Source organism: Acomys minous, assembly GCF_964271855.1.
Source record: "Acomys minous genome assembly, chromosome: 2".
NCBI lineage: Eukaryota > Metazoa > Chordata > Mammalia > Rodentia > Muridae > Acomys > Acomys minous.
The window spans coordinates 57,815,350-57,835,890 of NC_140484.1; the positions used below are offsets into that span (position 1 = coordinate 57,815,350).

Genomic DNA, 20,541 nt, shown 5'->3' on the forward strand with positions numbered 1-20,541 from the left:
GTTCAGTGGAGCTACTCCTACCCAACATTTTAGTTTCTATTACACTAAGGGTCTCAAAGTCCCAAACATATCAGCTGGACCTTGAAACACTGCCCAAGAAACAGTCAGCAAGCCTCAGAGAAAACCGAGCGGCGTGCATGTGTCCCTGTCAAAGGGCTGACCTTAGGAGAGGGTCCCCAGCTGCCTGGTCTCAAAGCAGCCCTGTGAGGCCCAACTGTTAGATACTGAGACACTGATCAACTGAGAGGAGGCTCTGTCCACTGACCTCGGTCAGAGGCAAGAAAGAGTATCATGCAGAAGTGTGGAAGGCAAGAGCTGAGCTGTGGCTTTTATTGTGTCTGCTTTGGCAAAAATAAATAAAGTCTTCACACTGCAAGGAAACTTGAAAACCAGGGAGGAACAGCAGATGTGGAGTTCTTAAGACTGACCCTGCACTGGAAAGGTGGTGGGCAGGAGAGTAAGGCACAGGTGAGGGGAGGGGCTCTGTGGGCTCCGGAGGAGCAGGTACTCCTCACCCCTCCCCACCAGGAGTAGCAGAGTGAATGGCTGCTGAAAGGTTTTACATCACCCCCCCCCCTTGCAGCCGTGCAGGGTCCTATGTCCTCATTCCACAGCATGTAAGGGGGAGAGCCCGAGCACAGGGACTTGTTCTGCTCCAGGGCTCCTCTTTGTGGGCTAGGGCAACTAGGAGCTTGGCTGGTAGCCCCGGCAAGGTGGGAGTGGTGGTTTTCAGCAAGGTGGGAGGCCAGGTGGATGCTGTGGGGTGGCAGGATCTGCGGAGGTGGGGCTGGCAGGTGTGCGCATGCGCAAGGCATCCGGAGGGAAGGCCACGTTGGTGCAGAAGAGACCCAGCAGTAGCTGACGCTGGCATTCCTCCCACTTGGCCAGTGCGTCTCCCAGTGAGAGGTTGTTTCGCACCCAGTTGGGCAGTGCCTCACTGTAGGTGGCACAAGACAGTGGCACAGCGGGCAGAGACTGGGCTCGGCGCAGTTCCATCTGTTCAGACAGTCTGCAGGATGGAGAGGCACGGAAGAAAAGGAAGGCTTAGCGGAGAGTCAAGATTCCAGGCCCCAGGTGGATAGGCAGTCAGGGCAGCTCACCTGGAAGGCAGATGGTCACCCAATTTCCTCTTGGCCCTCATCACCAAATACTGGCAGATGCTACCTGTCTGCTCCTTCATCCACCGGATATCCTCAGGAACATCAGGCAGCCACTCCAACAAGCTGAGAAGGGAGCACCAAGCATGATCTCAGAAACAACCGACTGGGTTCTGATGCTCACTTGCCCAAGTCCTATCCTCCCCAAATCTCCCAAGTAGCTCATTGCTCATGGGTGACCCTAGACCTGTGTCCCCGATGTATAGTTGATGTGTCCTCCCCACACTCCCCTTCCCACCCTCACCGGATGGTGAAGGACACTGCACTCTCCAGCGGCAGAGTATAGGGGACCATCATGGCAGTGGCCAGGCGCACAGGCAGCATGTTGGAAAGGGTGGTCATCAGGTCCTTAGGTTCCACACAGGCCTCCAGCAGGGCTGCGGACAGGATGTGTGGTCAGTCAGGGAAGTGGACGCCTCGGAAGGCTCCTGGCCAAGCTTCCCCCCATGGCACACCCTCATTGAGTCTGGCAGGCAGGTGCTCTAGAATCCGATCTTCTCCGTGGGGCTGCAATTGGTCCTCCTCTCCAGTCCTCTCCTCAGCAGCTTCCTCTGCATCCTCTTCCTGGGGGACAACCGGGGGCAGCGCCAGCAAGGGGTTGGGCTGGTTCAGTAGGCCTGGATTGGGGGAGGGGTGACAGGGAGCTGCTATCAGGGTTTATGGCCGGCAGGGGGCACCGCAGAGCCAGCTTCTCCCACCTAGGGCTGCCCACACACCATTCCTCCTAAGGAATCGAAGTCCATCTCTGTAGCCCTGTTTGCACATCTCTCGGAGAACCTGTGACAGAGGTACACAAAGTCCTGCTGTAGAGTCCTGTAACAGCCATTCCCACCAACGACCTGCCCTGGCTTGAAGTGCTCTAAACACTGGAAAGTATCCAAAAGCCCCAGTGTTGTCCCGGTGCTCAGAAGTCCCCAGGAACTCTCTCCTGTGGAGCTTAGTCAGGATTAGTTGTGCTGGCTCACCATGGGCTCCGGCGGGAAGAGAGCCTTCGAGAGGCGGTAGAGATTGCGCAGGTTGAATTGGATGCTGGTGTTGGTGACACGGAGCTCGTGGATGTTGGTAGAGCTGTCCTGTGGGCAGATGTCACTCTCGCCTGAGAACGGGGACACCGTGATGGTATTCTTCAGCTCATAAAGTGGCAGGTTGTCTGAAATGCCGCCATCCACATAGCGCTTTGCAAGAACACACATTCATAGTCACGCTCTGTGGGGCCTATAGGGCGTTCTGGCAGCCCTATTCAGTGACTGCACGCCACCGGAGCCTTTTGCCTACTAAGCACTGGCCGCTGGGGACTCAGCAAATGGCTGGACAGATGGAGTTGGGATGGGCACCAGCCACAGGAAGTGTGCACCTCCCCAAGGCTGGCCCGGATCTTGAGTCATGGGAAGTGAGGAAACAGGCAGTGTGGGACCGGAGAGGGAGAGAGGTGTCCCGATGGCCTTTCTCCTCCACCCTTCACCCTACAGCCCAGACAGTAGGTGACGCTTGTCATTGCAGGGCAGGGCCAAGCAGAGATACTTACCACCCCTTGGAGGGTAGGAGGGATGAGGCCACAGTACACCGGGATAAAAGTGCTGCAGACATTGGCCTGAAGACCAAGACACAGGATAGAAGGCAAGGCTTGGCCTTGAGTTAATCCCATGCCCCACCCCAGTTTCTCCAGGGCCTACCTGGATGAGCTCATCCTTGGAGCTAAACTGGGATATGATGACGTTCTCTCCATCCGAAACACGAGTCAGGGAGATGCCCAGGCGCCCACTGGCACGCTCATGGCAATCAGCAGGCAGGGTCTTCAGTAGACAGCCACGGATAGTCTTCACCAGGTTGAAGGAGGGGTGCAGAGGGCCCAAGAACCGCTTCCGGGCCTCCTTGGACACCTCAATAATGTTGGCACCTGCTTCACCTGGGACAGCAGGGCCAGGATCAGAGACAACACATTCAGCTTAGGAACCATCCTTGCCCCACGACGCCACACTGAGGATGCACTCCAGATGTGTCACATTCCATTGACCCTGAAGACTCCCATTCCTACACAGGGACTGGCTCAGAGTTGGGACTTTGCCACCTAAGCAGAAGGAGGCAAGTCACCACCCTGGGGGATGGCATACAGCAGGGGCTGGCCAGCTGTGATTGGAACCTGCCCTATTCCTGGTATTTCCCAACTGCCTAGCCCCATGAGTCACTGGGCCTAACATGGTATGGCACGTGACCCAGAGAGTGGGGAAGACAGAGGGTCAACTCTGACCTGCTTCAGCCTTCACCTACTTGGCCAGATGTGGGTGGGTAGGCAGACCCACTAAGCTCAGTTCAGCCCAGGAGAACATTATTGTAAAGTGGTGGGAAGACATGCTTGTCCCACTTCAGCCAAAAGCAAGCACTGTTAGGAGCCCAGACTGCCACAAACACTTAGGAGCTAGCCCAGAACAAGAGCAGGGTAGTCAGAGAAAGGAGAGGCTAGGGCTTTTCCCCCAGAACACCTGTGTCCTTCCTCAGGTGTGCGGCAGACAGAGCAAGGGCTGACCGCTGACACTTGCCGCACTGTTGCGGTTCTAGCTGCCCAAGAGCCCTGTGAAAAGTACTGGAGTGAGTAGTTCTGTGAGACTGGTATTCCTAATTCATTCTCAACTCAGGTACAGTTTTCATCTATGTCCTGAGACCAGCTGGCCTCCATACCCACTCCTCTGAAGGCCTCCAGGAAAGCCAGTGGGCAGGATCACAGGGTGAACCCCAGGTACCAAGAACTAAGATCTATGTTCCTTTCCTTTTCCCTCCTCAGGGCAAAGGTGATGGGAAAGAGACAGCAGAAAACCCTAGACAGACTCCTGCTGAGCAGGACGCCCTTGTCGCCTTGGCTGACCTATGGGACGGGGGATGGGCATCGGTTCCCAGGACTCCCAGTAAGGAGGAAGAACGTTGTGTGCTGTAAACAACAACCCACGTGGTAGCCGGAAATGCAAGACCCAGCCCCCCTTCCCATCTCTGTATTCCTGAAACCCTTCAGAGCACAGTACTTCTTGAAGGGGGTCAGCTGACCACAGCTGAGGAACCAAGTTGTCAAAACACCGGGGTCTGAGAAAGCACTTACGCCCAGCTGGACTATGCCTTCAGAGTAGTTCCCCTTAGACACCATGCCACAGTGTTCAAGTGCCCATTTGAGGTATCCCTGTTCTAGGCCCCAGGGGCACAGCAGTTTGCAATGGCAGATCCTCAGGACACAGTGACCGCTGGCAGCCTGTTTGGACGACATATGCCCCTCCTCTCTCGCGCTCATAGTCCCGCCCACGATTTACTTTCTCTTTCCAATAATACAGTCTGGCAGCACCTGCCCTACCCTAACCTTTGTGCCCCCTGAGGCGGGCTACACCGGCACCAGAGAGAATGCCATCAGCCCGTATCGCGTCAGGCCCCACCCCAGTCCCTGAACACTTTTAGAACAAAACAAACCAGAATCCGCCCCGGACCAGGGCTCAGAATTGGACTTTTGGCCGTGGTTCCGGGATACAGGTGGAGACGCCCCCTCCACCGCGCCCACTACACTAGTGGCTGGATCAGCTTCCCCGTGAGGGCTGTGCGTGGGACGCCAGAGCATCCTCCCCCCCCCCGCCCCCCCGCCTGCACGGCCACCACACCCTACCCAACTTCCGCGCAACCCGGCTCACCAAGGCAGGCCCCAGTGACTAGCGCCGTGGCGGTAAGCGCTCCTGCTGAGGCGCCGTAGATGTGCGTGGCGTTGGCCACCAGGAAGGGCGCGTGCTCTCGGAGGCAGGAGGCCACGCCAATGTGGTAGACGCCTAGGAAGCCGCAGCCAGCGAACGAGATGTTCCACTTGGTTTCCCTCGGGAACATTGTGGCTCAGTGTCCCGCGGGCAGTGGGTCCCGCAGTCGCGGTAGCCTGGGGTCTCCGCCGGCGGAGGCGGAGACGCTGTGCCGGGAGGCAGAGGTGGTGGTGTTTTAGTGCGGGACGAGGGCGGGGTCTGGTCGGCAGGAGGCAGGACCTAGGCTCGCGACCCAACTGGAAGGCGCAGGGAACTGCCGCGCCCCCGAGACCCCGCCCCTCCGCGACACCTGCTTGGCAAAGCCATCTGAGCTATCAGGAGGGGTTTCCAGTATTTCAGCCTCCCTCCTTCATCCCCATAGCTTCTTCAACCCCACCGCGTGGGCAGCCTCTGCGTGGAGAGGTCCGAGTTTTGTTTTTTCGAGACAGGGTTTCTCTGTGTAGCTCTGGCTGTCCTGGAACTTTGTTAGACCAGGGTGGCCTCGAACTCACAGCGATCCGCCTCTCTCTGGCAGTACAGTTTTGTAGTGATCTTGGGGTTTGTGAGTAGAGGCCTCCTCCTTTTCCAGGGACACCCACCCAGACACAGAAGAGCTGGAACCTGGGCGAAATCGAGGCGACAATACTCCCCTCTTCCCCCCGGCCTGAAAACCTGAACTGACTTCAGCCTCCAAGACCAACCGGCCCAATAGACTGACGCTGGCTCAGCAAATACTGTCACACACCCAAGTCTTGTTCCATTACCCCAAGGGGCCCCTCAGTATCCCGGCTGCTCACCTGAATTACAGTTGTCTTGATTCACCAGGATTACAGCTGTCTGACTCTGGCTTCTCCGATTTTGGGGTCTACCTGGTCTCAGACAAAGACCTTACCCCAAGTAATTGTCCCAGGAAGCCGTGCACTCCTGGGTAATGTCACCCTCCCATCCTTTTCCCACATTGTTCCTTCAGCTGTAGGACCGGCTCAGAGTTAGAAACAGCCCTCACCTTGCTCCACCCCAAACAAGGGACTAGCCTACGCTGTGGTAATGGATGACTGTGTGTCTTTTCGCCCAGAAATTCTCACTTCCATAAGCTCAGCTCTAGATCTGTCACAACAGCAGAAATATAACTATTGCCAATGATTCAGCCTGAAGATCTCTGAGCAAGTGACTCTTACTCAGGTGATGCAGGCCTTGACACACACAAAGAATTTCAAGACCAGTAATAATAGTTAAGGTACTTAAGAGGCAAGTGCGGGCCTTAGAAATGCGCTCAGGTGTCTGGTGGAGCTGGCGCACGCCTTTAATCCCTGCACTAGGAAGGCAGAGGCAGGCTGTGAGTTCGAAGGTTCACCTGGTGTACAGAGCAAGTCCAAGACAGCCAGGGCTACACAGAGAAGGGGGAAAAACAAAGTGCCTGAGCAGTAGCTGTGTATGTGACCTGGGTGCACTTTGAATCTACAAATAAACTAATTATAGATGTAAGGTAATGGATGTGCTTGTGTATTTATCTATGGGCTTCAGTCCTATGTTCAGAACATGCCTCCCACATCCCAAGTGCTGGGATTAGAGGTCCCTAATTTAACTTTAAGCACCTTAAAAAGATATACCATGCATGCCTGCAGCTGGAGAAGGGTGAAGAAAACACTGCAGGGGTCCATAGACACGCCATGAGGCTGGGACTGAGGCAGTTTATTAGCCATTTTGTTTGTGAAGACTTCTTAGAAAAGGGAGTACAGTTCTTTGGCAGATGGTCTGGTCAGTTATGTTGAAAAACCTTGGATATCAGCCATCCAGAGAAGGAAAAGGGCACCAGCAGAGCGAGGGCAGGGCAAATGGGTGCCCAGGCTGGTTTAAAAATCCCTCTAGCGGTCCCATGGGCAAGGACTAATTGGGAGTGAAGCAAGAAAACATGGTGGGGCTGGTAGGAGAAAGCGGAGGCCACACCATTTGGAATGGAGAAGTGTGGCTCCAGGGCAGACACAAGAGATACTGAGACATTTCTCTGAAGCCAGGATGACCCATCTTGTGACAGCCATTTCACACTCAGCAAACTAAGTGTAGGCATAGGTGCAAGAAATACATCTATAATACTTCAACTAGAAACCAAAAGGTAGGGTGCGTGTAGGCTGAGAGTAACTGAGATTAAGGACCCAAGGGTGGGCAAGGGGAGATGGGACAGAATTTTGTTTTGGGGAGTCTTTGCCGCTGTACCTATCCTGGAACTCCAAGCCCTTCCTGCTTCTACTTCCCAAGTGGACAACACAGAGCTTACTTTTAGTGTGTAGGTACCCAGAAATCAAAGAGGCTCAAGATCTTGTTTCTGGAGTTACAGGCATTTGTGAGCCACCTAACAGATGCAGGGATCTTAACTACAGTCCCCTGATAAGATCCCAGAGTGCTGGGATCAGAGGGGTGAGCCCTCACTGGCCAGCTCACAGATTAACCTTTAAAGGTCTTTTATGCTGGGTAAATCTGTTCCATAATGGCTTGGACCACATGGTGTGCCTGAGGACAAATGTTCTCAAGTTGGAGGTATAGCCTGACTGATATGACCAGGAGCACAGAGGCATGATTCAGTAGGAGGAAGTCCTCAGTCAGCCATAACTCCTGGGTTTATCACAGTGCCCACAGAAGAAACCAAGAACCTAAGGTCTTCCCACAATTTTATTCCAGTAATAGGTCTGAAGGACAGCACTGCTCCAGCTCTGCAGGACCTCTGCTCTTATTTCCACAGAGGGTCAGGCTGTTTGGGTACACTTCCTTTCAGGCCCCTGGGAGACACCAGTGCCAAGAACAGGGCTGGCCTTTCTCGGAATCCTGAGGCTGGATAATTCCCATGAGAACCTTAAGTAGCACAGGCCCCCTAAAGTCCAGACTAGATAGAACTGAGCTTTGTCCAGAGCCCTGGACCTACCTCTCTGAGACTCTTCTGCACTTTGTCCCATATTTACCTGTACCTCACCTCAGAACTGGCCATTAGATAGCAAGAACACTCTTTAAAAGTTTAAGCTATCAATACCTTCACCCCACAATGCTTACAAGGAAACTTAGGGTCATCCCCACCCTCAAGCTGAGCTTAAAAGGGACCTTCATCTATGAACCAAGAGGCTCCAGGAACCACTTTCCTTAAAGCAGAGCCTATGAAATTACTCAAACAGCATCTCAACTCAGGCTTACATCCTCATACCAGTTTCTCCAGAATGTTCTATGAAAACTGCAAGGATTTATCTCACAGGATCTGACAGTTCTCTGAAACCAAGGCCCTTGGAAGTCTTGTTCCACCCCATTCACCCAACATACTTTGGTCCTCTGGGTAGAGCCTTGGTTGTGGACACAGGGTATCAGGTGCTGAGACCACTCAAGATACATAATACATAGAAAGGTTTTATTTGCAAGGGAGCAAGAATTTAATCAAACAAGCCAAATCCCATGTCATCATCTGACTCTTCGGACTCCTCCTTCTTCTCATCTTTCTTCTCCTCTGCTGTGGAAGAACACCATAGTAAGCACTGCCCAACAACTCATCCAGGTTGACCCTGGGAACCCAGCCAACAGTAAATCTTGAGTACCAATCCCCTTTGATCATCATCCATGTATCAGACCTCTACTTACCTGCAGCAGGGGCAGAACCAGCAGCAGGAGCTGCTGAGCCAGGGGCAGCAGAAACAGCTACAGCCCCACCAGCAGGCACACTGGCGAGCTTGCCAACACCTACATTAAACAGAAAGGACGTGAGACCAGGTGCAGGCCAGATAAAAAAGCTGTTCTGGAGCAGGGCGTGGTGGCGCACGCCTTTAATCTCAGCACTTGGGAGGCAGAGGCAGGTGGATCGCTGAGTTCGAGGACAGCCTGGTCTACAAAGTGAGTCTAGGACAGCCAAGGCTACACAGAGAAACCCTGTCTCGGAAAAACAAAACAAAACAAAACAAAAGCTGTTCTGCCAGGAGTAGTGGATTACATGTATTATCTATAGACCCGGCTAGGAATCAATCAACACACACCTGTTATAGTTTAAGATAGCCTTAGCTAACCTCGGGCAGGGCAGACATCAATCTCTAACTACTTCCCATAGCATGGCCTCAGGCACGGGGTCCCTGTCTCAATCTCACGCCATCTGCTTCTAATAACTTCTATCAAGCTACCTCTTATCTACAAACCATATTATTTGCTCATGTTCGTCACCTGGGCCAGATTCTCCATCCACGCCAGCCATGCGTTTCCCTTCCATCTAACCCATGGCAGCCTTCCTCTCTTCCCTCAGGTCTCCCTTCTTCTCCCCAGAACTTCTCTCTCCCCTAGCCCCACCTATCTCTTTTGCCCTGCCCAGGTGGGATGGCTTTTTATTAAGCAAAAGTCACAGAGACAGTAACAATAATTAGCATCACTATACATCAGACCATCCCACAACAGTGGAGTCCAGGAAAAGAGAAACAAACAAAATGTCCCATAGGGGTAGTGACCACCCCAACGGCATTTTACCAGTGGCTCACCACCACTGTTTCACTCTAAAGCAAGAGGCAACTTTAAACACACCAAGGAACATAATGCTTTTTAGAACTTTCTTTTCCCCTATCCTGACTCATTAAGAAGTTGGTTTCTAAACTGGGCAGCGGTGGTACACACCTTTAATCCCAGCACTTGGAAGGCAAAGGCAGGTGGATTGCTATTCATTGAGGCCAGCCTGGTCTACAAATACAAAGCAAACCCAGGACAGTAAAGGCTACAAAAAAAGAAGTTGGTTTCTAGAAATTAGCATGACCATAACATCCACCTTAAGATGTACAAGCCAGGAGTTTGACACATCTTTAACCCCAGCAGGATCTCTTGAGTTCTATGCCAATTTTGCCTACACAGTGAGTTCCAGGACAGCCATAGCTACTCAGAGAAACCCTGCCCCAAATAAATAAAACTAGGTTGGATGTGGGAGCACACACCTTTAGTCCTAGTACTCAGGCATCAGGAAGATCTCTGTGAACTTAAGGCCAGCCTGGTTTACAAATCAGATTTTAGGACAGCTATGGCTGCCACAGAGAAACCTTGTCTCAAAAAACAAAACAAAAAAGTTTTTCCCGCCTGCCTCTGCCTCCCAAGTGCTAGGATTAAAGGCGTGCGCCACCAAACCCTTTTATAAGCCAGGTGTGGTGGTGCACGCCTGTAATCCCAGCACTGGGGAGACAGAGGCAGGCACCTGAGTTCAAGGCCAGCCTGGTCTACAAAGCGAGTCTAGAACATTCAAGGATACACAGAGAAACCTTATCTTGAAAAAACAAACCAAAATTTTTATAATCCCAGCACTCAGGATGCAGAGAAATTTGAGTTTGAGGCCGTCCTGGTCTACAGAGTCAGGATAGTCAAGGCTACAGAGAAAACTGTCATGAAAAAGAAAACAAAAAAACTTTTTAGCTACATCTTTAATCCCAGCACTCAGGAGGAAGAGGCAGGCTGATTGCTGTGAATTTGAGGCCAGCCAGGCTACAGAGAAACCGTCTTAAAAAAAAAAAAATTCAAAATGGAGCCAGGCAGAGTGATATACTGCTTTAATCCCAGCACCCGGGAGACCAGAGACAGAGCTGCAGAGGTGGTAGGATTTCTGAGTTCCAAGCCAGCCTGGTCCAGAGTCCAGAACAGCCAGAGAAACCCTGTCTCAAAAACAAATACTAATAATGTGTCGTTGGGGCCGATGGTGCATGCCTTTAATCCCAGCACTTGGGAGCCAGGCAGATCACTCAATTTCAAGGACAGGACAGTCCAGCTACAGAGAAACCCTGTGGGAGTTGGGAACTGAACATGTGAGCCAGGCGTGGTGCATGCCCTAATTCCAGCACTCCGGGAGGCAGAGGCCAGCCTGGTCTACAAAGTGAGTTCAGGACAAGTAAGGCTTCAGAGAAAACCCTGTATCAACCTCCCCCCCCCCCCCCCGCCAAAAATAACAAAATAAAAACAAAACTGAACATGTTTATCTTGAGTGCCCCAAATTCCAGGATCTTTTGCCACAGGGGTGAGCTTACAAAGCAGACCATTTGCTAATCTAGTTTTGCTTGTCATATGCACAGGATTAGGGCACTATTGCTCAAATTGCATATAAGTCCAATTGTGGTGGCATCAGAAACAGGTCTAGCAAGAGGTAAGAGCCTGTACCAATGTTTAGGACCCACAGCCCCTGCTCAGATTTTCACACCTTGGTAGGAAAAAAAAGAGGGGGAGGGGGCACCGCAGGGGCCCCCATTGCCAGCTCCTGAGCGTGTTCAGAAGCGCCACCGGCAAAAGCCTAAAGGGGCCTTGCTCAACTCTGGCATGGCTTCTAGGATGCTCTGGTCCACAAGCGAAGCCCGGCAGATCACTGACTGACCAGCAGGTATTAGGATGGACCATAAACACGTAAAATACCCCCCTAAAAGAACTCACCCTGAGCAATGACATCCTCAATGTTTTTTCCATTCAGCTCACTGATAACCTGCAGCAGACAACCATAGGTAGAGGTCAGCATCATAACCCTAGCACTAATCAGGAAAGACAGTCGGAAGCTTCTAGGTCTACACTATACACCCAGTCACTAACCATTACACATGTTGGTAACGTAAAGTTTTAGATGCTAAGATTCTAAGACTTGTGACTCAGTTTACTTTTTATCCCCGCGGAGCCTAGAGGGAGCGGAAAACCCCTTTCTAGAGGTATCGTAGGAAGCGAAGGTCTGGACTACTGTTTTGTTCTGTTTTTTTCAGACTCGGGTCGGCCTCCTTCCTCCATCTTTTTCAACAGGCTCACCTATATATTCGCTAAAGCTAAGTCCCGCTTGTAACAGGATAAGGGTCCCCGTTGATGGGCATTTGGACCCACCGGGTCCAGGGAAGCAACAAGCTACCTTGTTGAGCCGGTCATCGTCCGCCTCGATGCCCACGCTGTCTAGTATCTTCTTGATGTCTTTGGCGCTGGGAGAGGAGTTGCCCCCGAGGGCGGCCAGCAGGTAAGAGGCGACGTAACGCATGCTGCATGGGACGGGTGGGAAGGTATGGCGGTGGCGTTACCCAGAGGCCTGCTGCTTCCCCTCCTCCACGTTAGCCAGTAAGTGAGGCCGCGTGAGGCCCGAGGCCTCCGACCATGAAAAGCCGTACACCCATCGACCCCCGCCCCTCGGTCCCGAACCCTGGTCGCCGCTCAGATGGACACCCTACTCACTCGGCAGCGGCGGACGGGCCTCACGCGTGCGACCTCGGCGGCGTCGGGCAGCGAAAGGAAGACTGTGACGCAGTGGGCGGGGGTAAACGGCTACCCAGAAGACCCCGGGACGCGCACGGCGCCGCACGGGGGCGCCTCCCATTGACGAAAAGGGTGCGCCGGAAGGAAGCCATTGCCCCTAAGTCAGGTTTTCTCTCACAACAAACACAAGGGGTTGGTTGCTTGGTTCAGGTGCCAGGCACTTGTGCAACGTGGGCGAGAGTTCCCCGAAATCCCTGAAGGCACGAAGGAAGGACCTCAAGGAGCTTTCAATCCCCCTTAACGCCTCTCATTCCCAGCATGCAACGCGGCGCCACGGCTCCCAACATGCACTGCAGAAGTCTCCGCACGGCCGCGTAAACTATCCAGGCAAACTGCAAATCCCATGATGCATCACTGCCGTAATGGACGTGTCACCGGAAGTGCTCCTCCCGTCTAGCTTTTCTTCTTGCACGTGGGTTAGTTCTATGGCTGGAGGTTCAGACTGTAGTTGTGTGACGCGTTTCCTAGCTTTGGGCACCAGAGGTCCGAAGTTGTGCTGGAGCTAGTGGTTCCTATGTTTGACTGGTCTGGGAAAGGTGGGCGACCTGTCTGGGGAACTGGTGACTGCGGCCGTATCTGGATACATACCTTTTTTTTTCTTTTTGCGAAGTTTCTCTATTTAGCCGTGGCTATCCTGGACCTCTCTATGTAGGCTGGCTGTGAACTCGCAGACATCCTTCTGCCTCTGCCTCCAGAGTAGTAGTGCTTCACGCCTTTTATCCTAGCAGGGCAGAGGCAGAGCCAGGCGGTGGTGGCGCACGCCTTCAATCCCAGCGCTCGAGAGGCAGAGGCAGGCGGATCTCTGTGAGTTCGAGGCCACCTTGGTCTACAAAGTGAGTCCAGGACAGTCAAGGATACACAGAGACACCCTGTCTAGAAAAACCAAAAGAAGAAGAAGAAAAAAAAAAGTCAGAGGCAGGTGGGTCTCTCTGAGTTTGAGGTCAGCCTGGTCTATAGAGCAAGTTCCAGAACAGCTAGGGCTACATAGAAACCCTGTTTCAACAAAACATAACAACAACAAAAGTATTCCTCTACACCAGGCTCTAGAGACCTCCTTTCTTCATCCCCTTTCTTATATTTGGTTTATTTGAGACAAGGTTTCTCTGTGTAGCCTTGGCTTGGCTGGTCTTGAACTCCGAGAGTTGGCCTCCGGAGTGCTGGGATTAAAGGCCTGTGTTACCACAGCTCACCTGCCTTGGGCCTGAATCTCCCCAAACCCCTGGAGCATTAACTCATGCCCTTGGGTACTGATGAAGACTGCGTTCTCAGCCCCATTTTGTCTCTCTCTCCCCAGGACAGACCATCAAGACAGTTTAGCCAGTAAAGGCGCATGTGACCATGCATGGCAGCCTGAGCTCCATTCCAGAACCCACATTGAGAAAAGAAAGTTACACTCACAAGTTGTCATCTCACCCTGGGACAGGCACGCATATATAAACTTAAAGAAGAAGAACGGAAGAAGGAAAGAAAGAAAAGTCTAGCCGGGCGGTGGTGGCACTGGGGAGGCAGAGGCAGGAGGATCGCTGTGAGTTTGAGGTCAGCCTGGTCTACAAAGCTAGTCCAGGACAGCCAAGGATACATAGAGGAACCCTGTTCGGAAAACAAAAAATGAAAAGTCTGAGCTTTAGGTCAGGAAGCTTTTCTCTTACAAGACCAGTTTTCCTGATCAAATCTTCACAAGTAAGAACTTTGAGAAGAAAGATGAGTGGCCTGCTCTGCCATGCTAAGGCTAAAAGTTGGCTGTAGATGATGTGTCATTCTGGCAGAACCCAACCATTGGGCCAGCCGCACACTTCTGAGTCCCTGTTGCCCACTTTTGGGGCACAGAAGGTCTTCCTTAAAGAGCTGGGACAAAGCCGGGCGTGGTGGCGCACGCCTTTAATCCCAGCACTCGGGAGGCAGAGGCAGGCGGATCGCTGTGAGTTCGAGGCCAGCCTGGTCCACAAAGTGAGTCCAGGATGGCCAAAGCTACACAGAGAAACCCTGTCTCGAAAAACCTAAATAAATAAATAAAAGAGCTGGGACAAAGTAAACAAGCCACTTTTTAAATTTTTAATTAATTTATTTATTTTTGGTTTTTCGAGACAGGGTCTCTCTGTATAGCCTTGGCTGTCCTGGACTCATTTTGTTGACCAGACTGGCCTCGAACTCACAGCGGTCCTCCTGCCTCTGCCTCCCAAATGCTTGGATTAAAGGCGTGCGCCACCATGCCCAGCCTCTTTTTTTTTTTTTTTTAAGATTTATTTACCATTATGTATACAGTGTTCTGCATGCATGTACACCTGCAGGCCAGAAGAGGATATCAGATCACATTAGATGGTTGTGAGCCACCATGTGGTGGCTGGGAATTGAACTCAGGACCTCTGCTGGAAGAGCAGTCAGTGCCCTTAACGCACTCCAACACGAGATTTATTTATTTTTATTATGTATACATGCTCTGTGTGCATGTAAACCTGCAGGCGAGAAGAGGGCATCAGATCAAGTTATAGATGGTTATGAGTCACTCTATGGCTGCTGGGAATTGAACTCAGGACCTCTGTGCCATTTCTTCAGCCCAAGGAAGCCACTCTTAAAAGGTACAGTTCCTTCTGAATCACAAAAAACAAAACAAAGCAAACGTTTTAAGCTAGACTGCATGTTGTGATTTTTCTCACTTTTCTAAATATTTAGTTTTGGTTTTTTTGGTGGGGAGGGGCGTGTTGTTGTTATTATTTTTGAGACAGGGTTTCTCTGTAGCCTTGACTGTCCTGGACTCGCTTTGTAGACCAGGCTGGCCTCGAACTCACAGCAATCCAACTGCCTCTGCCTCCTGAGTGCTGGAAATAAAGGCATGCGCCACAATGCCTGACTTCAATTTTTTTTTTTTTTTTTTTTGGTTTTTTGAGACAGGGTCTCTCTGTGTAGCCTTGGCTGTCCTGGACTCACTTTGTTACTTTATTTTTTCTTTTTTTGATTTTTCAAGACAGGGTTTCTCTGTGTAGCTTTGGCTGTCCTAGACTTGCTTTGTAGACCAGGCTGGCCTCGAACTCACAGCGATCCTCCTGCCTCTGCCTCCCGAGTGCTGGGATTAAAGGTGTGCGCCACCAAGCCCAGTGTTGGTTTCTTTAAAAAAATAGAGAACTAGCAAAGTCTAGGACAGCCAAGGCCACATGGAGAAACCCTGTCTTGAAAAATCAAAAAACAAAGTAGAGAACTAGGGCTGGAGAAATGGCTCAGCGGTTAAGACCACTTTCTGGCCTTCCAGAGGTCCTGAGTTCAATTCCCAGCAACCACATGATGGTTCACAACCATCTGTAATGTGATTTGATGCCCTCTTCTGGCACTAAGTGTACGTGCAAATAGAGTACTCATATACATAAAATGAATAAATAAACAAATCTTTAAAAATACAGAGCAATAGCTGGGCGGTGGTGGTGCACACCTTTAATCTGAGCACTGGGGAGGCAGAGGCAGGAGGATTTCTGCAAGTTCAAGACCAGCCTGGTCTACAGAGTTAGTTCCAGGACAGGACAGAGAAACACTGACTCAGAAAAAAACCTAAAAAACAAAACATAACAAAAAACCAAAAAAATTAATAAGGGGTAAATCTTTGTTTTAATCCCAGGTGTGGGGATATGGGGCTTCTTTGGACTATCCAAAGCACCTGACCAAGATTTGCCTCATTCTGTAGCAGAGACATGGTTTTGCCAGCTGCAAATAGGTTATGCAATTGTGTGACGTTTGGAATTCTGGGAATTTCTCAGAGGGTCTATAAAGGCTAGAGCCTCAATAGGAGGGGCTAGGGATTGCTGGTGGTTCAGGGAGGTTAGTTGTGGTTTCTTAGCAGCTGTGTTCAAAGAAAAAACAAGAAGAAAGAAATTAGATTCAGATTCTCTCTCTCTCTCTCTCTCTCTCTCTCTCTCTCTCTCTCTCTCTCTCTCTCTCTCTCTCGTCCCTATCCTTTCTCTCCTATCTAGTGAAAATGGGTAAAACAGGGGCAAGAGTAAGATTGGGAAAAAGAACCCACAAAGTAGCAAAGGCCAGCTATAATGCATACCCTACCTGCCATGAGTGTGTGTGTGTGTGTTGTGATTTTTTTCAAAGATTTATCATTAGCCAGGCCCAGTGGCACACTCCTGTTATCCCAGCACCCAGGGAAGCAGAGGCAGGTGGAAATCTGTGAGTTCAAGGCCAGCCTGGTCTACAGAGCAAGTCCAGGACAGCCAAGACTGCACAACGAAGCCCTGCCTCCAAAAAAAGAAAGAAAAGAAAGAAATAAAATTTAAACAATTTTAATTCCTGCACTTAGGAGGAAGAGGCAGGTGGATCGCTGTGAGTTCGAGGCCAGGCTGGTCTACAAAACGAGTCCAGGACAGTCAAGGCTACATAGAGAAATACTGTCTAGAAAAAAGTAAAAAATAAAAATAAAATATTTATTATAAAGTATTCTGCTTGCATGTACACCTGCATGCCAGAAGAGGGCACCAGATCTCATTATAGATGATTGTGAGCCACAATCTGATTGCTGAGTATTAAACTCACAGGACCTTTGGAAGAACTAGTGCTCTCTCCAGCTCTTGTGATTCTGTTTTTTTTATTATTATTATTATTATTATTATTATTATTATTATTATTATTATTATTATTATTATTATTATTTGAGACAGGGTTTCTCTGTGTAGCCTTGGCAGTCCTAGACTTGCTTTGTAGACCAGGCTGGCCTCAAACTCACAAAGATCCGCCTGCCTCTGCCTCCCAAGTGCTCGGATTAAAGGTGTGTATCACCACTGCCTGTAATTATGCTTTTTTTTTTTAACTTTATTTTTATTTTTTGCTTTTTATTTTTTAAGATTTATTTATTTAGCACTGGGCGAGATAGCACATGCCTTTAAATCCCAGGATTTGGGAAGCAGAGGCAGATGGATCAGATCACTGTGAATTTGAGTCCTGCCTGATCTACACAGTGAGTCCAGGACAGCCATGCCTAAACACAGAAACCCTGTCTCGGAAAAAAAAAAAAAGATTTATTTATTTATTATGTATTGTCTGCTTGCCTGTGTGCCTGCCCTCCAGAAGAAGGCAGCACATCACATCTCATTACAGATGGTCATGTGGTTGCTGGGAACAGAACTCAGGACCTCAGGAAGAGCAAAGAGTGCTCTTAACTGTGCCATTCTCTCCAGCCTTTTTTTATTTTTGTTTTTGTTTTTCAAGACAGGGTTTCTATGTTAGCCTTTGCTGTCCTGGACTTGCTTTGTAGACTAAGCTGGCCTTGAACTCACAGTGATCCGCCTGCCTCTGCCTCCAGAGTGCTGGGATTAAAGGCTTGTACTGCCACATCCGGCCCTTTTTTTTCTAAAGATTTATTTATTTGGGCTAGAGAGTTGGCTCAGAGTTTAAGAACACTGACTGCTGTTCCAGAGGTCCTGAGTTCAATTTCCAGCAACCACATGGTGGTTCACAACCATCTATTATGTGATCTGATTCCCTCTTCTGGCCTGCAAGTGTATAAGTAGGCAGAGCACTGTATACATAATAAATAAATAAATATTTTTAAAAGGATTTATTTATTTATTATGTATACAGTGTTCTTTCTGCATATACACCTGCATGCCAGAAGAGAGCACCAAATGTCATTATAGATGGTTGTGAGCCACTGTGTGTGTGTGTGTGTGTTTTCCTTTCTCTGAGAAGCTGGGCTGAGAATCTGGTCACAGAGTTTTCTTCAGCCTTCTGGAGACTAGCTGAAGAAAGCCCTGTCCTGAGACAGGCCACAAAAAAGGCCTGGGCAGGGAGGGAGCGCAGGGCAGTTGCTCTCAGCCAGGTTGAGACAGTAGAAATCTATATCCCTTCCAGAGGGGGAAGGGGCCTCTGGCTTGTGAAAGGCCGGACTACACTTTATTAAAATAAAGACAAAAAGAGCCAAAAAACTAGATTTTAATTCACTAAGCTTAAAAAAGGGCAAGGGCAGCCGGGCGTGGTGGCACACCCTTTTAATCCCAGCACTCAGGAGGCAGAGGCAGGCGGATCGCTGTGAGTTCGAGGCCAGCCTGGTCTACAGAGTGAGTCCAGGATGGCCAAGGCTACACAGAGAGACCCTGTCTCGAAAAACAAAAAAAAAAAAAAAAAAGAAAGACAGTTAAATTCCACTGGTAATAGGAACAAAGAGCAGGTTTTGTGACTGCAGACAAGCTCACTTCCATGCATGCAACCTTAACCAATATTGAACCAGATGGCACCCTAATTATGGATGTTACTCTTTATAAAACAAAATGAAGTCCATCGACATTTGCCTGTTGGATTCTTTTTTTCTTTTCTTTTTTCTTTTTTTTTAAGATTTATTTATTATGTATACAGTGTCCTGCCCACACGTAACACCGGTAAGCCAGAAGAGGACACCAGATTTCATTGTAGATGGTTGTGAGCCATCATATGGTTTCTGGGCTTTGAACCCAGGACCTTTAGAAGAGCAGGCAGTACTCTTAACCTCTGCACCATCTCTCCAGCCCTTGCCTGTTGGGTTCTATTGCAAATGCTTTCCATATACAGAGAATAAATATTCTGTCTTTGAGAAACAAATATGGACATTTTACAAGGCATGGAGAACCTTATATTCAATCATTGCCAGCCACCCTGTGGTCATTAGGGAGCCCCTTACACTGATGGGTTGGAGCTGATGGACGACGGAGTCCTTCCCAGGCTTAGCCATGGAATGAAAGGTGTTCCCGTGGAAGTGGTACCTACCTGAGTTCCTTCACGACCAGGATGTGGTGGCAAAGGGGTCTGTTCCTTCCCACATTGAGGAAATAGCTCAGTTACCTTAACTGCTTACTCCTCCCTCAAAAGAAGCACCTATTGAACTATGGGGACCGATGGCACGGCCATAACATTTAGCTAAGGCATGGATTCTAGATGGTTCCTCAGCCACTGATGGAACCAAAACTAATTGAAATTGGTAGCCTATAGACCAGGAAATGGAATGTCCAACACTAAGAAAGGAACCACAAATTCAGCGCAGCACTATTGGCTATAAGACAACTAGGAAAACAAAAGGAAAAATCTATCTTCTCCTATTCATGGTATAGCTATATGGTCATCAATATGGAAAACCACTGAGCCGGGCGTCAGCACTCGGGAGGTGCCAGCCTGGTCTATAAGATAGCTCAGGACAGCCAAGGCTACACAGGGAAACACTGTCTCAGGAAAAAAATGGGGGAAAAAAAAAAAAAAGGAAAACCACTAACTGGTAGATGAATGGCAAAGAAATCTGGTCATGGAAAGGCATGAATGAAAATGGCAAAACCAGCCAGGCGTGGTGGCACATGCCCTTAACCTCAGCACTTGTCTGCAGAGGCAGGATAATTTCTGGTTCAAGGCCAGTATGGTCTACAAAGAGAGTTCCAGGACAGTCAAGGATATACAAGAAACTCTGACTTGGAAAACAAAACAAAAGAAAACAAAAGAAAAAGAAATGAAATGACAAAGAAAATGGCAAAACTTAGCAAAGACACCAAATTTTATCTAGCTCACACAGAGAAGACAGAATGAAATAGTGGAGCATTTGGCACTAAGACGAGAATTTTTTTTTCCTTTTGGTTTTTCGAGGCAGAGTTTCTCTGTGTAACAGTCCTGGCTTTCCTGGACTCCCTTTTGTAGATCAGGCTGTCCTCGAACTCACAGTGATCCACCTGCGTCTGCCTCCCAAGTGCTGGGATTAAGGCGTGTGCCACCACCGCCAGGCCCATGGCAGATTCTCAAATGCTTGTCTTTGCTTGTCATGTGATCCCAATTCAATTATAAATTAAAACTGGCTTTGTGGTTGGAGCATGGGTCTCTCCTCTAAACCATCCATGCTTGTTAAAGGAAATCCAAAATTACTGTCTTATATCAGAGGAGCCACCTGGTGTGGGACAGAGGAAAACAAAAAATAAGGGACTATTTTCTTCCCCCCTACCACTCCCCGTCAGACAGGGTTTCACTGTGTAGCCTTGTCTGTCCTGGGCTCCTTTTGTAGATTAGGCTGGCCTCGAACTCGCAGTGGTCCCCTTGCCTCTGCCTCCCAAGTGCTGGGATTAAAGGTGTGCACTACCACCCCCAGCACCTAACTGGACTTTGTGGAAAGCTTGGCAGAAATAGCTTCATTATTGTAAACAGTTTTACTGAGTTAAGAGCTAAAATCTAGTCAGGTGTGGTGGTGTACACCTTTAATCCCAGCACTGGGGAGGCAGAAACAGGCAGATTGATGTAAATTCCAGGCCAGTCTGGTCTACAAAGTAAGTCCAGGACAGCCAAAGCTACACAGAGAAACCCTGTCTCCAAACAAACAAACAAACAAACAAGTTAAAATATGGCTGGGTGTGGTGTCACCTTTAATCCCAGCACTCCAG

General features: G+C 49.7%; 2 protein-coding genes across 4 annotated transcripts; both read right to left on the minus strand.

Moving 5' to 3' along the window:
• Positions 1-300: 300 nt before the first annotated feature.
• Positions 301-5,728, minus strand: PNPLA2 (patatin like domain 2, triacylglycerol lipase). Of its 2 annotated transcripts, XM_084771852.1 has the most exons (10): positions 5,713-5,728; positions 4,820-5,082; positions 2,831-3,063; positions 2,683-2,748; positions 2,123-2,332; positions 1,874-1,934; positions 1,613-1,774; positions 1,402-1,534; positions 1,101-1,223; positions 301-1,009 (listed from the first exon to the last, which is right to left on the minus strand). In XM_084771852.1, the coding sequence occupies exons 2-10, from the start codon at positions 5,004-5,006 to the stop codon at positions 730-732; spliced, it is 1,455 nt and encodes a 484-aa protein (XP_084627978.1). In that variant the 5' UTR covers positions 5,007-5,082; positions 5,713-5,728; the 3' UTR covers positions 301-729. The 2 variants fall into 2 exon arrangements, with proteins under 2 accessions (XP_084627978.1, XP_084627977.1); XM_084771851.1 differs by lacking the exon at positions 5,713-5,728 and having other exon boundaries at positions 4,820-5,125.
• Positions 5,729-8,282: 2,554 nt separating this feature from the next.
• RPLP2 (ribosomal protein lateral stalk subunit P2) lies at positions 8,283-12,248 on the minus strand. Of its 2 annotated transcripts, none has more exons than XM_084771868.1 (5): positions 12,095-12,248; positions 11,781-11,904; positions 11,324-11,372; positions 8,531-8,629; positions 8,283-8,399 (listed from the first exon to the last, which is right to left on the minus strand). In XM_084771868.1, the coding sequence occupies exons 2-5, from the start codon at positions 11,901-11,903 to the stop codon at positions 8,326-8,328; spliced, it is 345 nt and encodes a 114-aa protein (XP_084627994.1). In that variant the 5' UTR covers position 11,904; positions 12,095-12,248; the 3' UTR covers positions 8,283-8,325. The 2 variants fall into 2 exon arrangements, with proteins under 2 accessions (XP_084627994.1, XP_084627993.1); XM_084771867.1 differs by having other exon boundaries at positions 8,283-8,402.
• Between the last annotated feature and the right edge of the window lie 8,293 nt (positions 12,249-20,541).